At 34.7% G+C, this 15,328-nt stretch overlaps 1 protein-coding gene and 1 pseudogene across 2 annotated transcripts; one reads left to right on the forward strand and one right to left on the reverse strand.

The window, feature by feature from the left end:
• The first annotated feature begins 288 nt into the window (after positions 1-288).
• Positions 289-7,676, forward strand: LOC143561748 (thioredoxin reductase NTRC-like). Its single transcript, XM_077049743.1, has 10 exons — positions 289-530; positions 2,308-2,520; positions 2,984-3,089; positions 3,812-4,077; positions 5,682-5,961; positions 6,231-6,338; positions 6,425-6,511; positions 6,981-7,085; positions 7,224-7,354; positions 7,447-7,676. Exons 1-10 carry the CDS (start codon positions 310-312, stop codon positions 7,505-7,507), a joined length of 1,578 nt encoding a protein of 525 aa, XP_076905858.1. The 5' UTR covers positions 289-309; the 3' UTR covers positions 7,508-7,676.
• A 1,223-nt stretch (positions 7,677-8,899) lies between these two features.
• On the reverse strand, positions 8,900-10,889 carry LOC143561747 (xylan glycosyltransferase MUCI21 pseudogene; annotated as a pseudogene). Its single transcript, XR_013140368.1, has 2 exons — positions 10,821-10,889; positions 8,900-10,229 (listed from the first exon to the last, which is right to left on the reverse strand). The product of XR_013140368.1 is annotated as a xylan glycosyltransferase MUCI21 pseudogene (transcript).
• Positions 10,890-15,328: the final 4,439 nt, after the last annotated feature.

The following is a 15,328-nucleotide window of genomic DNA, read 5'->3' on the forward strand; positions in this document are numbered from 1 at the left end:
TGGCTTCGAACACTACACAGAGTCCTGAAAGATAACTCTATGACAGAAAGCTTGTTAACAAATAGCAACACAATAACTATTAAAAAAAGAAAAGAAAATACATGTTTTAGCCTGATTCTTCAAATATGAGGTTCCGGATAAATCCACCAATCAAAAACAATTCCCAAAATGCGGACTCGATATATAATAAATAAACAAATAAATAAAATAAAAACACATACGTACAGTGGGTGAGTGAGTGTTGTTATTTGAGGTTGGGTTGGGTTGGGTTGGGTTGGGTTGATGATAATATTGTATGGTCCGAAACCAATGGCTCCTCCTCCTCCTCCTCCTCCTCCTCAGATGATTGGCAATGGCATCCGACCTACTTCGGCTGCTCCGTCCACTCTTCCTCTCACTCCTAACTGCATCTTACTCGGTCTCACTCGCCGACGCGCCACCACTCTTCCTTTCCACTCCCTCGCTGCTCGTCGTTCCACCTCCTCCTCCTTTTCCTTACGCGCTTCCTCAACCGAACAACCTACTACTACTACTACTACTACTACTACTACTACTACTGCTGCTGCTTCAGGTTTATTATTATTATTATTATTATAACTTCAAACCTATTGTATATATATTATTTCTATTATGTTAATCATTACTTAATTAATTAATAGAGTTGAAATTTGAGATTAGGTATTCAATATAGTAGTTGAACTTGTAGAATACTGGTATCAGCTAGGACCATCAGGAATTAGTACTAGCTTATAGTCTTATAGATGGTATATGTTAATACCGATACCTACAAGCTGTTATTAATTATTATTCATCTTATTTGGTGTTGTTGGTTGCTCTATGTTTAACACTATAAATAAAAGTCAATCAAAAAGAATTACTTATATTTAGACTTAACATTAATCCAAAATTAGTTGAATGAATATATATGCGATTAAGTATGTGATAAGCCAAAATCCCTAGAAATCTCGGATGCCAAAATACTTTGTAATAATTTTTAAAATTTTATGTCATTTATAAGTTACTTGAATACATATTTATTTGATCTTTAAAATTTCATAGATTATATATATTATATTAATTAATATGTTTTAAAAATAGATTTTTCAACCCGTGTATCACATGGGCATATAGACTAGTAGTCTTATAGATAGTATATGTTAATACCGACACCGAAAACGAGTAAAACCATATACCGAACACCGTACCGATTTTTTCCAGTTCGGTACCGGTACCAACTGAAAATACCGAAACCGAATGGTACCGATACCGAAAACATGAACAAATGAATACCGTACCAATCCGGTACGACCAAACACAATCGGTATCGTTATTGGTTTTTTCATGTTTTCGGTATTAGTACCATTCGGTTTCGGTATTTTCAGTATTTTCAATTGGTACCGATACCAAACCGAAAAATATTGGTACATTATTCGGTATATGGTTTTATTCGTTTTCGATATCATTATGTTTTGGTACGGTACCAGTGGATGTTGTATTTGTAGGATTAGTTGTAAAGTTCATAATAATTTGTTATAGAGAAGGGTGTAAGTTGTAACAGTATACTATCTTATCTGTTGGAAATTGCAGCTTTTGAATTTATAATTTGAAACTGAGAAATTGTTACTTTTTTTTTAAATTTATTATTTCTACATATAAGTTTAGTGATTGTTGTGATTTGATAGAATCAATGGAATAGCAATGTGATACACACTGATAGAAAATGTATGTGTTTTGCTTTTGGATTAAAGAGTGAGTAAAATTTGGCAAAAGGTTAATAAGTATGATTAGTTACGTATGCTCATTTTATTGACAATTGCACTAGGTATATCGGTACATTGTTCTTGCATATTTAAACGCATTCTGTTTGATCAACACAATTCTAAGTATAATGATTGGGAATGAATTCTTTCATTAGATATTGCAACCCTAAATTTGCCAATATGAAAGATGTATGTTATTGTGAGGAGTAAAGTTGATAATATCAGGTGTTACCAGACAAAAATGGTTATACAGGATTCTTATTGTAGGGCCTTAAGCATAGATTAAGGGACTTGTATAGTTATATATGAACTTATGCAACAATGACTATAGATTAACTATTATTTTATAGAGAAAAAACAGTTACAAATGCAGGAGATTAAACTATCTCACTTTGCTTTATTAGAGGTCATATTTTATAATGAGTTTTGTCATTAAACACAGGTGTCACATTTACAATATGTAATTAGTTTTTTAAGTTTAAAGATATTTTTTGATGATGTATTATCTTACTTTGATTTATTTTCATGCGACGTAATCGTTTGTGCTAGCAGGGCAAGAAGTTGAAAATTTGGTAATCATAGGGTCAGGCCCAGCTGGATACACAGCATCAATTTATGCAGCTCGTGCTAATTTGAAGCCTGTAGTGTTTGAGGGATATCAAGTTGGTGGTGTTCCTGGTGGACAATTGATGACCACCACTGAAGTGGAGAACTTTCCAGGTTTTCCAGAGGGAATTACAGGTCCAGACTTAATGGATCGGTAAGTTCAACTTTTTTTTACAGATACTTCTTTAAAAGGTGGCGATTTTGACTTGTTTTTGCATGAATGGGTCAATTTGGGTTGTAGGTTGTGTTTTATGACTTTATCATTGATAGGACAAACATGTAAAATCTAGAAAGTTAGCTTAAATGGGAACAAGTTTAACTGTTGAAGGTCGCATGAAAGTTAACATAAAATCTTTTAAATAATTTATATCCAACAAATATGGGTTTTTTGTGCATAAAATATCAACATACGTTCTCATCTCTTCAGATTTATTCAGTGTACTCTTGTTTGTATAATCGAGCCATTAAAAAATCACTTTATGTCTCATTTGGGTTCTTTTGTATGCAAAAAATGGGTTGTAAAAAAATGGCAATGTTTGTATAAGATTGTTGCATTTGTGTATGGAAACGTTGGATTTTTATTATGGAGCTTAAGTTTGTAATGCTTCAATTGATAGGATGCGCCGTCAAGCTGAGCGTTGGGGAGCAGAACTTTATCAGGAGGATGTAGAGTTTATTGATGTGAATAACCGTCCTTTTACAGTGCAAAGTACCGACCGTAAGGTGATGCTTAATCTTATTAGCATGTGAATCTCCAGATTTATAAGCAAGTTTATTTTAAACCCAAATGAGCTAAATATGGGATAGTATAGATTCATATCATCTTACTTATTTTACAACTTTAAATCTCACAAAAAGCTGTAAGTTAGGGGTGTGCATGAGTCGGTTTGGGTCGGTTATGGGCTAAAAGTTAACCCAAAATTGAAAATTCGGTTTTTGATTATTTGAAAACCGCTTAGTTTTTGGTTCGGGGTCGATTTTAGTTTTTCGGATTGACCATTTAGGCTTAAATTTCTATTCCCAAAATGGACCAAACTAATGAATTTGGGCCTAAATTTTTTTCTTAAATAAATATTAATCGATTATTATATATTGGGCTAAAATATTTGTGTGAGACTATTTATTAAATTCTTATAAATTACTTAAAATTAGTTTTAAAATGAAAATCTATAATTCGGTTCGGATTGTTTTTTTATTTTAACTGTATGCAAAACTGAAACCGAACTGAATGAAGGGCCAAGATCGAGTATATTCACATGTGAACAAAATTTCATACGTGAAAGTTACAACCTCTTCATTTCTTTGATTCGAAGGCCCAAATGGCTGATGGGTTGTTTTGTTCTCAAGTTTCTTGTAGTTCTAAAGTTAATTTTCTTCTATCCAATAAAACATCAGTAGTCCTAAAGAAAAACCTCAAAACTTTAATCTTCTTTAATTATTTTCAGGTAAAATGCCACAGTATTATAGTAGCTACAGGAGCAACCGCCAAAAGATTGAAGTTACCTCGTGAAGAGGAGTTTTGGAGTCGTGGAATTAGTGCATGTGCAATTTGTGATGGAGCTTCCCCACTTTTCAAGGGTCAAGTTCTTGCGGTTGTCGGTGGAGGTGATACAGCTACCGAGGAAGCAATATATTTGACGAAATATGCTCGACACGTTCATTTACTTGTACGCAGAGACCAAATGAGGGCATCAAAAGCTATGCAAGATAGGTTAGTCATAATTCCGTTTCATCTACGTTTAATTATCTAATTTTAATATTTGAGTTTGTTTGGTTCATAGGTGTTGTGTAGAGATGTGCGGTTGAGTAAACAGTTTGGTTTGAAATGGCTATTGCTTAGTGTGGGTTGAAAACGGGTCGGGTCACCTTTTTGTTCATTTTTTTAAAACAAATCATATTAATGTGCTAATTATTAAATACTTGATTAACATAATTACAGTAATAATGCAACATGTTAAGGGCCTAATTTCCCATATCACCAATAGGTAGTTTATAACTAAATGGGTTGAAACAACTCTAGTGTTATGTGCTTACTTGTTCTTACTGTTGGTATTTTTTTTAATATGCATTTACTTTACAATAGAATGATAGGTAATTCATATAAGTTTGAGTCGTTTGACCATGGCGCCAATATTGGCATATTGCTTATTAAGGTTTTAACTGTTGTTTCTTATTAATTAACAATTGTAGTTCAATTTTGTCTCTCAATAAATGTAAAAATTTGGTATCTCACATATTGTATACCAGGGCTTGGATCAACGTGCTAAACGCGCAAATCAAGTAGTGTAATTATATATACAAGTAGTGTAATTACGCTACATACAAAACACTGCATACAAAACAACTCCTTTACATAATTACACTACTTGCATGTATAATTACACTATTTGATGCGCATGTTTAATACATTTTTTAGTTTGTATGTTAACTTTCCCCTTGTTTATCATTCTAAAGGTTTTCCTTTATTCTTAAATCATAAAGATCATAATGTAAAAACTCTCAAGGTCTCATTACTATCCGATAGGATTTTGTTAGATCGAATCTAACCCATTAATTATTCCCAAAGTATCTTAGGTTTTATTTAAAAAGCTCAATTGCTTCGACACGTTTAGGTTCTGAAAGCTGAGGCGTGAGGCTAGAGCGTCATGTACGCCAGGCGTTGCTCCATGTACAACCAAATAAGCTTTATGTACAACTAAAAGTAGCACACATCTCATTTCTTTTTATGTAATTTTATAGTTTTTCTAAATATCAAATGTATTATGTATACAAAAAAATCCTAGCGCATCCAGCATCTTCCATTCCGTTGAGGATCGACCATTCATTTTCAACATTTAGTATCATCCTCGATTCCTCGTCTCGTTATATTTGCTTATGCCGTTAACTTGTTCATTTACGTTCGTGAATTGATTGTTTACATTTTTAACGAACAGACATGGACAAACATGTTTTTTTTCAAACAAATGGACATGAACAAAAAAATTATTTCGATTACTTGTTCGTGGTTGGTTAAAGTTAAATGAACGAAGATGAACATTAACATGGCCGCGTTCGTGTTCATTCGAGTCATTTACAAACGTAATCACTCTCCTCAACGGTTTCCAATCACAACTCTCAAGATTGTCACTTTTAGTCCCTCAAGTCCCCTTTATTCTGACTTTCACTCATTTCTTTTCATATATTCTTAGATACATACAGGAATAAATTTTGGTCAAAGGTTATTAAATTTTAGGTCAACCAAATTTCAAATAATTAATTATTAGTTTTCAACTCCCTGAATGTTTGCTTAACAGGTTAATTCTGGCGAATTTTCAGAGTTCTTGACAATCCAAATATCACTGTGCACTACAACACCGAGACAGTGGATGTTGTCAGCAACACAAAAGGTCAAATGTCGGGCATAAAAGTCAAAAAGCATGATACTGGGGAGGAATCTGTGCTGGAAGCTAAAGGATTATTCTATGGAATCGGTCATACTCCAAACAGCCAGTTATTACAAGGTCAAATTGACCTTGATAGCGCGGGTTATATTTTAGTCAAAGATGGAACCGCAGAGACTTCTTTAGAAGGCGTGTTTGCTGCTGGAGATGTTCAGGTAATATAATATACCAACCTTTCTATTATTTTGTTTACATTTGATACCTTGTTTTCTTCAATATCTTTAGGGATAATGTGTGTGAAGGCCATCCAAATATTTAACTTTTTCAACAAGACTCTTAAAAATATATAAACTTTAAATGTCTTTAGAAGTAAAGTTAAATTCTTGGGTGACCTTTATAACACTAGATATATTATCCCTTTCTATAATAATAAAAACTTGGTATTAATATGTAATCATCTTCATACATTTTTTTTTTCTGGTAGGATCATGAATGGAGGCAAGCCATAACAGCCGCTGGATCAGGATGTATTGCTGCTCTCTCGGTGGAAAGATATCTTGTCAGCAATAATCTTCTTATTGAATTTCACCAGGTATTTTACCAAATTAATTTATTATCATTGACATAAAAATGGTCAATACATAACTTTTGATCTTTTTTATCTTGTGATTTTAACAGCCACATACTGAAGAAGTTAAGAAAGAGCTCACACCAAGAGATGTACAAGAAGGATTTGACATTACACTTACTAAGCACAGGGGCCAGGTATATAAAATAAGGGCATTTTTGTACATCACTTTAAAAGTTTAAAACTTTCCATATGTTATGAATTTTTGTAATATCATATCTATCTTTTTAAACACTAAACTTATCATATTTGCCTTTTTAAACGCTAAAAATAAGGTATAAGTGTATAACAGTTTGTTTCATTAAAAACACAATATTCACAATATTTACACTGTTTTCTTGTTTGTTTATCCAGTAACACATAAGTAACTAATATTATGTTATTCGCTACAAAATAGTTATAAATGAGATTTTAGTATTATATCATGAAGTTTGTAAGGGTATGTGTGTGTTATATGAAGTTTTGAATTTTTAGAAGGATATGAAGTTTGATCTATAAAATATTTATTTGCAGATTTTTTAGATTTTATCGAGAGATCGTTTATATATGTTACTTCAATTATTTTGGTTCCATAACCATCTCCGTTTCTTGTTTTTCTGTTTGCAGTATGCATTGCGTAAATTGTACCATGAAAGTCCCAGACTCATTTGCGTACTATACACATCACCAACTTGCGGTCCATGTAGGACATTAAAGCCTATTTTGGGCAAGGTAATCATCATTTTTATGTTGAAATATTCTTTTAAACCATATAATAATGGCAATTTGTACTTAATAGCAACAAACTTACATGGTCTTCCACTTTTTATATGATTTGAACTAATATCATGAAGTTTTGATAAATGACAGGTGATAGACGAGTTTGATCAGAATGTTCATTTTGTTGAGATTGATATTGAAGAAGATCCCGAGGTTGCTGAAGCTGCAAATGTTATGGGTACACCGTGTGTACAATTCTTCAAGAACAAAGAAATGATCAGGTTTGAATTATTACCGTTATTATTTATACTTTTTTTTTCTATTTTTATTTTGTTGAGATTGATTCATATTGCATTTGTGAAATAATATGCAGGAGTGTGTCAGGGGTGAAAATGAAGAAAGAGTACAGAGAATTTATTGAAGCAAATAAGTGAGTTTTTCTCTTACACTAGCTCATGTTGTCATTTTGTGTTTCAATTTTGATATTTCAAATTGGCTAGTTAAATACTTCCTTGTAATTTTAAATATTTCTACTCATTATTTGACTACATCGCGTAATATACTGTATTATATTGCAATGCGAGTTTCAAAAATGTGATATTTGATTTTGAATTCAAGAAAAAGATTTGATAGGAAGAGGGAATCCAACCATCGCAATTCAATCATAGGGTTAGCACCCTAACAGTCTACCTTACTTGTAGGAGAATCTAAATCCCTGAGAAAAAGCCAAGACACAAAAGTACAAACCCATAAAAATCATCATCATCGTACTCAGTATATCCCATCAATAGCAAAGCTGTAGACAGCCTTACCTCTACCTCATAGGGATAGAGAGGCTGCTTCCAGTGAGACCCTCGGCTTGATAAAAATCATTAACCTTAATCCTACGTCTCCACGAACTCATATTCTGAACTATGTCCTCAGAGTTGTGTAACTCTGGCAAATCCTGTCTAACTAGCTCCTCCGAAGTTAATTTGGGCCCGTGTCTATCCCTCCTTCCCACTATGCCGTTGCATGTCTCATCTTCCCTAAAAACCTCATTTTCTTTCTTACTCGGTCCAATCTTTTGTGCCCACACATCTATCTCACTATCTTCACCTCTGCTACTTCAACTTATGTGCCCGTGTTCTTTATGGCCCAACGGCCTGATTATAAATATTAAATAATACAAGTTGTTTATAAGATGTTGGATTATCGACCATTATTGGTAAATATTTAATGGTTAATCATATGGTCGGCAAGTCAAAAGATGTGAGATTCCTAACAAGGCACATGCACATTATACAAGCAATCATGTACATAGAACAATCATACAATTTGAAACTACTTTTGATACAAATAACAGCAAATGTGTATAGCTGTAAAGTAGATCCCCAACATCAAAGCAAACGACCAAGGTGCAAGTTAGTCAGACACTTAGGTGAGATGAGGACTAACGATTAATCAGAATAAATTATAACTAATCGTGATTAATCGGCGCCTAGTCGGGATTTTTACAATCATGAACAATGTTATGGAAAATTAATGGGATGAAGAGGTTCGTTAATATCAACTATTAAAACAAACGAAGAGTAAATTAATAATAAACGAACGGAACCTGAACTTGTAAATTACTCAGGCCAACTCGAGTTTCAAACATAAGATTCAAACGGGCAAAGTTAATCGGGCAAACTCGAGTCTACTTGACTCGACTTATTTAGACCAGCATTCAATCCTCTTTTCCAAATTTGTTAACTAAGCTATGATACGTTAGATTAACTGCATTACATAATACAGAATGCAATAATTTTAAAAAAAGGCTTTCTCAACTTCTCAATAAAAGAATCAAAGAATACAAATTTTTCTCTTTGCTATGATATTATATACATTAAATTTTTGTAACCAAAGCTATGTCCCCAATTTAGGCCTGAGCTCGATCAGGCTCGGATTCAGGCCCAAGCTTGACCTGGCTCGGACTCAATCCCGATGTCATTCCAGCTTGGGTCTGACTCCGAGCCTGGTTTCTTTTCGCCATGATATACAAATGTGACCGAACCAAATGCTTTCTAAACCTTGCAAGATTCAACTTCACTTTCTGCTTATCAAGATAAATCTTTTTAGTGAACTCCCATCCTCGATCATTGACGCTATCAGGATCGGTCAAAACAACGTCGTTTCTTTCATATTCGTCATACAACGAGCTTTCTTGTGGAAGAATCTCATACCCGATATACCTTAACCCGAGCTTTTTAGCTGGCCCACCATAATACGTCTCAGCAGCCCAACTTGTACCCAAAGGTACAACTTGAATAAACACTGATCCGGGCCTCATGAACAAAAAGTGAGTCATCGCTGCGCCATGCACTCCAACCATAACGTCACTCGAGTTCAACGACCAATAATCTTCGCCAACTCAGTCGTTTTATCGGGCCACAAAATCTCCACCTCAAACCCGATTTTTCCCACCATTTTTGCTAACAAATCTTGATTCAAAATAGCCCGAGACCCGTTTCTCGATATGATCACGAGCTTCGGCTTCTCGGGATCAATGGGCACGATCGGTTCTTCTTGAACCAAATCCTGAATGCGCGGTAAATACGCTGTATCTAAAACATCATGAAAATCTTCGATTGTTTCGTTGTTTTCCATCAACGTGGAATTGATCGCGAGCTCGTCGTGAATTCTTAAGCCGACTATAGCTTCCGAGAAACAATGCGTTCGGTGATCCCCGTTAAAATCGATCGGTTCGTAATCCGATAACCGAGAAATAACATCACCATACTTCATAATCCACCAATCATGATATTCAAGAATCACAAACACAACTTTCTTGTTAAACTTTTGGGATGTGATATAAAGCGGGATTAACCCGTCGTTGAATTCGTGATAAACATTGCCTGTGAACCCTCCGGTGGAGAAAAACACGGCTGGAACGTCATGATTAACATCACATTTGTGTCGATTTTCGACTGTCGACACATTGGATGTTTTTGAAATTAAGGTTAGTTCATCAATGGTGGCCATGGTGGATGGCTCCCATTTTCGGGTGTACTTCGGTTATGTTGTTACCAGAGATGTTGTATAGGTGAACTGAGAATGAAGATGAGTTTGTTCTAATGTCACCTTTCATGATACATATATCTGATCTAACACAGGTTCTATCACAACAAATAGTTCCTGTAAAACAAAATAAAAATAAAATTAAAAACAGGGATGTTAAAAAAACTCGCGGCTTACACAACCTAGAAATCAGCTCGTTTATAAACAAGACGAGCTTGAGCGAAGCTAAACAGTCTTGTTTATAAAGTTTGTAGTTTATAAATTAGAAAAATCATCAAATTGTCTAACTTCTTTACTTTTTTTTTTTAATTTACTCAAATATCATTTCACTTCTTTGTTTATCAAGAAAATGACTTTTTTGTTTAATTAAGAAAATGGCTTTAGAAAAATCATTTGACTTATTTACTCAAATACTATTTAACTCAAATATCATATATCCGCCAAAGTGATATAATTTGTAAGGCCAAAATGACAAATTCCACATCTTGACTGATTGATAATTTTAAAAAGTCAAATTATTTTGTTAATAATCTAGGTCAAAATAGCTATTTTGTGAGTTTCTCTATTAGTTTTGCCTTATATGTATCCTAAAAATATTATTTTTTGTTGGTAAAAGAAATACAAAATTACTAAGTTTAATTTTTTAAAAAATTAACAAGATTGTTTAAGCTACTAAACAAAATCTAATGAAACATAGCAAAATCTTACCATCTGAAACAGATGAACAAAGTGGAGCTTTAGAACTTGAAAGAGTTACATCATCATCACCTTCATAAGAATCTACAAACCCAAATCAAGATTATCAGTAAAAACACATAAAGATTCAAGCTTAATGAAGATTTTTAGTTTTGATATTATGTTTTGTTTGTAGTATTACGGTTTTGGTTTTGGTATTATAGATAATTGATTGTAGGTACTGTACCGGTATGAATACCAAGCTTAATGAAGATTTTTTTTAAAAGTGAATAAAGTGGTACACCTAAAGTACATGTACCGGTATCCGTACCATAAAATTCAATACAGGTATGGGTACCATATTTACTGATTTTCGGTACAGGTACGGGTACAAGTGCGTGCACGATACTGATCTAACCCTACTTTCCAATTTCTATAGTCGTTTTTTAATATCATGGTTCCCCTGCACCTAGTATCTTAATATGATTAAGGCTTGTGATCATATATGTAGATAGATATAGGCATGAGTGTAATACACAAAGTATTATATAGCGGCGGACTTAGAGAAGATAATTACCCATGAAATGTGGGGTGCAAGTGGTGACCACAATATGGTCCAAAGGTGTACAATAAAGGTTGAGGTTTTGCAATTTCATTTAATACGTCACTAGGATCTTATTTTCATTCTACACATGTTTGGGGGTTTTGCATGATCTCATGGTTGCATAAATCACGTATGGGCGTCGATTACTCAATAAGTAATCCTCGATTACTCTCAACTTAGGTCGGGTGCTTGACGAGTAATTCCCGAATACTCTCTGATTAAGTCGAATACTCGCAACTTTCTAGTCGACCGACTTGACACCGTCTAGCGACTTCTGCAACCATAATCTATTCAAATTGAAAGGTTGGATCATTATTGGTATATATGTGGTTTAGTTCACCCTATTTCATTCCCACCATAGTTCGCGACCTAAAAATCTCAAATTTTATACACATAATGAGTATGACATTTTTATTTACTAACATTTTTACTACTAATCTAATATAACCACTTCAACTCATTTAGTTATGTTGTAAGAGTCAGCTATCCTAATGCTGGGACAGTTGGGCTGTATCCATTGGCCATAAAAAAAAGGAAAATTTGATTTAAATAATTCCAACTAACTGTTGTTGGCTGTTGATGGTCCAATCTTTTAACATATTTGTTCCTAACGAGCCACGACTAGCGAAAGCTTAATTCCGCTAATCTCCGGTCGCCGAAAAAAAGTTTGCGCCAGAAAACTCAACATTTTTGCAGGAAAAGTCAGCCAAAGCACCACCACCACCACCCGCTTACCATCATCATCTGAACACCACCATCACCACCACTGCTGCTAACATCCACCGGACCACCACCACCACCTTTTCAAGAACACTTTTGCGTGCTAGCAATTTGCTTGATTCTTAACCGATCAGACCAACGAACAATCGTCTGTCCCCCGTCATCGGAGCCCTAGTTGGTCGTCTAAGTGGTTGGGTGCTCACAGATTTGCCTCAAACCACCCCCATCTCCATCACATAACTGGTGCGGCCCTCCTCTTCTTTTGCAGCTGACTTAGACGGTGTTTTTAGGCTTATGACAACCTCAATAATTGGGGTGTTTCCTATAAAAAGGTTCTTAAAGATCCAATCTAAGGTTACAAAGAGGTTGGGATGAAAATGTTGAATTTTCTAGCGATAAAGAGTTTTTCGGCTAAAATTGTTTTTCTGGTGACCGGAGACTTTTAGCCGTGGCTCGTTGGGAATAAATATGTTAAATTTTAGGACCATCAATAGCCAATTCGTTAGTTTGGACTGTTATTAGCCAAAAGTCCGTAAGGCCATATGTAATGGGGCTACAATTTGGTCGATTTTGGGCGCGAACACCCCCCCCCCCCCCCCCGCAATTTTTGGGCGAAAAGGGGCGGGGTTCTTTTTTCGCCGGGATGGTTTGAATAATAATATTATTATATTATAATGACCGTTGTAAACGGTCAAATGTAAAAAAAAAATTAATTAAAACACTATATATATAAACATACACCATTCTTCTCCATTTCATACATAATTTATACTCAAATTCTTCAAAAAATCTAGCAAACTGAATCCTACATACAACCCGAACCAATCGAAACCCATGGAACTCGCCGCTATCATGACCGAAATCATCAAAAAACACGAAAAGTTTGTCGAGGAACTCAACGATACCATGAGAGAAACCAACAAACAACACGAAAAGATTGCCGCTATGATGGAGTTGCGGGAAATGAGTAAAGAATAAAAATCCCTGAAAGCGGCCGGGTCACACGAAGAGGCCGCATTGTTGCAACGACGACAGGTCGAAAAAATGCGCGAATATTATGGATATTAGTATATTTTTTTTAGTTATGTATCTTTTTTTTAGTTATGTATTTTTTTGTATTTCTTTTTAATTTTAATGCATTTTTATTTAATTATATAAATAAATTGGTTTTTATTTGATTAGTTTAATTATAAAAAGAAAATAATAAAAAAAGATACTGTAGGCCCAACTTGTAGCTCCTGCACCATTACAACTCAAAAACAAATTCCCACACTTTGTTGACTGGGCGCCACGTGTCACAATTCGCCATCATTTGTAGCCCTCCACTACGCATAGCCTAATTAGGGTTCTTTAAATCCAATTTTAAAGATTATCTTAACGTCATCATTGGGAAGCTAGAACATGTGGATGCATATTTATACGAGTTGTTGAAGCTAGGTGTTAAAGGAAGAATGAAGATCAAGGCAGGTTATTGCTTTCAATAGATCATGGACAAGAAAGATCATGGAATTATGAGTTTTAGTAGTTAAAATAGACGAGAACGAGGCTTTGAGAACCAGTGAAGAGATAGAGGCTATAGTTATGGTAGAGGTCGAGGAGGCTAGTTCCAACATAGAGAAGACCAAAGTGAACGAGTTATCTATAGTCATTAACAGCCAACTGTTACAATTGTCACAAGTATGATTATGAGATTGAGTGCCTTAATATGAAACCAATAAAGGAAGTAGCTAACTTGCCAAGAGGATGACCCGACCTTTCTTTGATGAAGAGAGAACTCCAAAATTAGGAACCAATGGGAGAATGAATTAATGTGCGAATACTAATTGGTAAGGTTAATCAGGCATCATGTGGTGGCGTTGATAGCCGAAAAACAAGGGTACATGCACCAATCGGCGGTGTCCCAATGGTTGAGTGTTATGTGTCTTATGTTCAAGGCTTCATGCAAAACTACCATCGAGTCGGAGGTCTCACCGGAAGCAGACTCACTATTCATAAAGGATAGAGGTAAGGCTGTCTACATCTTACACTCCTCAGACCATATCATAACTTTACTATTGGTGGGATATACTAAGTACGATGATGATGACGATGACGACGACGACGACTCGTCGTGAGATGATTTGAAACTTGGTGAATAAACAAACTTGGAATGCAAGTCAAGTTACGGTGCCTTAAAGAAGTAGGAATTCTTTTTGTGTTAAGATTCTAGTTAATTATAACTATATTTAATTTGTTACGGTAAGAGTAGTTATTTTGTTTGGAGTTTTGGTTTGCAAATCACCAGGTACTCAACATACCAATTGAAGCTCCAATTTTGCAAATCATTACCCAAAGTCAGCTTTCCTCCTAAAATGTGGTAACCTTGCTAATTAGTATGTTTGTATGAACACAGTAACAAACGAGTGATTTATGACTAATTTTATCATCTGAATGAACAACTCAATTATCAATTTATCATAGTCAAAATCAACTATTTGTATTCATTTGTTTATGTATACCTAATAGTAGGTTTAAGCTTCGTTAACTTTAACATAAACCCACCACTTTCATTCTTTCGTTTTTTTAAGGCAAAGATTTATTAGATCATCCGTAGTGGATGACATTATGTGGTGTTTTGGAGCCATAATGCATGGGAACACCGCCCTCTAGGCATTATGGATGATCTTATGGTGATAAGTGTTATGTACATAACGTTGTGATGACTCAAATTTTGAGGATTTGGTGAGAGAGAGGTAGTGAGAAAGGGAGGAGAAAGAGGTGAGGCGTTTGGGGGGCATCTTCTCATGACACCCACTTTTTGCAGAATACCCAAAAGCTGATTAGGTGGCACATAGCGTAAAATGTCCAAGTATTCATAGTTTTGACAACGGATGATCTTAGAAAATCTCTAACAAGCAGCTAGAGAAACCAAATACAAAACAAGACAATACACCAACATACACAAATCAAAACCATAATCAAGAATTCAAAGTTTTAACTTTTAACTATTCAAAGTAACATACAAATTCTGGATATCATTTATGATGCACCTAAATTATTGAATGCATGAATAATGTCAATTGGGGGTCAAAACCCAACTATAAAAGCTTCAAGAATTGAATATGGGGCGCAGTTACCAAATGATGATTGATCACTCTAGTCGTAATTTACATTTTTGCATGTGTTTTGTTTTTGCTTGCAAACTGACCCCACCAAAGTCCAGGGACTTTGTTTTCCT

This window comes from Bidens hawaiensis, unplaced genomic scaffold (genome assembly GCF_021521415.1).
Source record: "Bidens hawaiensis isolate Kalapana, Puna unplaced genomic scaffold, B.hawaiensis_p1.1 tig00020784_1, whole genome shotgun sequence".
NCBI lineage: Eukaryota > Viridiplantae > Streptophyta > Magnoliopsida > Asterales > Asteraceae > Bidens > Bidens hawaiensis.

Excerpts from the sequence above, each read along its gene's own strand:
- LOC143561748 (XM_077049743.1), top strand. The coding sequence starts at position 310 with ATGGCTCCTCCTCCTCCTCCTCCTCCTCCTCAGATGATTGGCAATGGC. Across the intron at positions 3,090-3,811 it reads TGCAAAGTACCGACCGTAAG|GTAAAATGCCACAGTATTAT; the intron begins GTGATGCTTAAT and ends AATTATTTTCAG. Across the intron at positions 5,962-6,230 it reads TTGCTGCTGGAGATGTTCAG|GATCATGAATGGAGGCAAGC; the intron begins GTAATATAATAT and ends TTTTTCTGGTAG.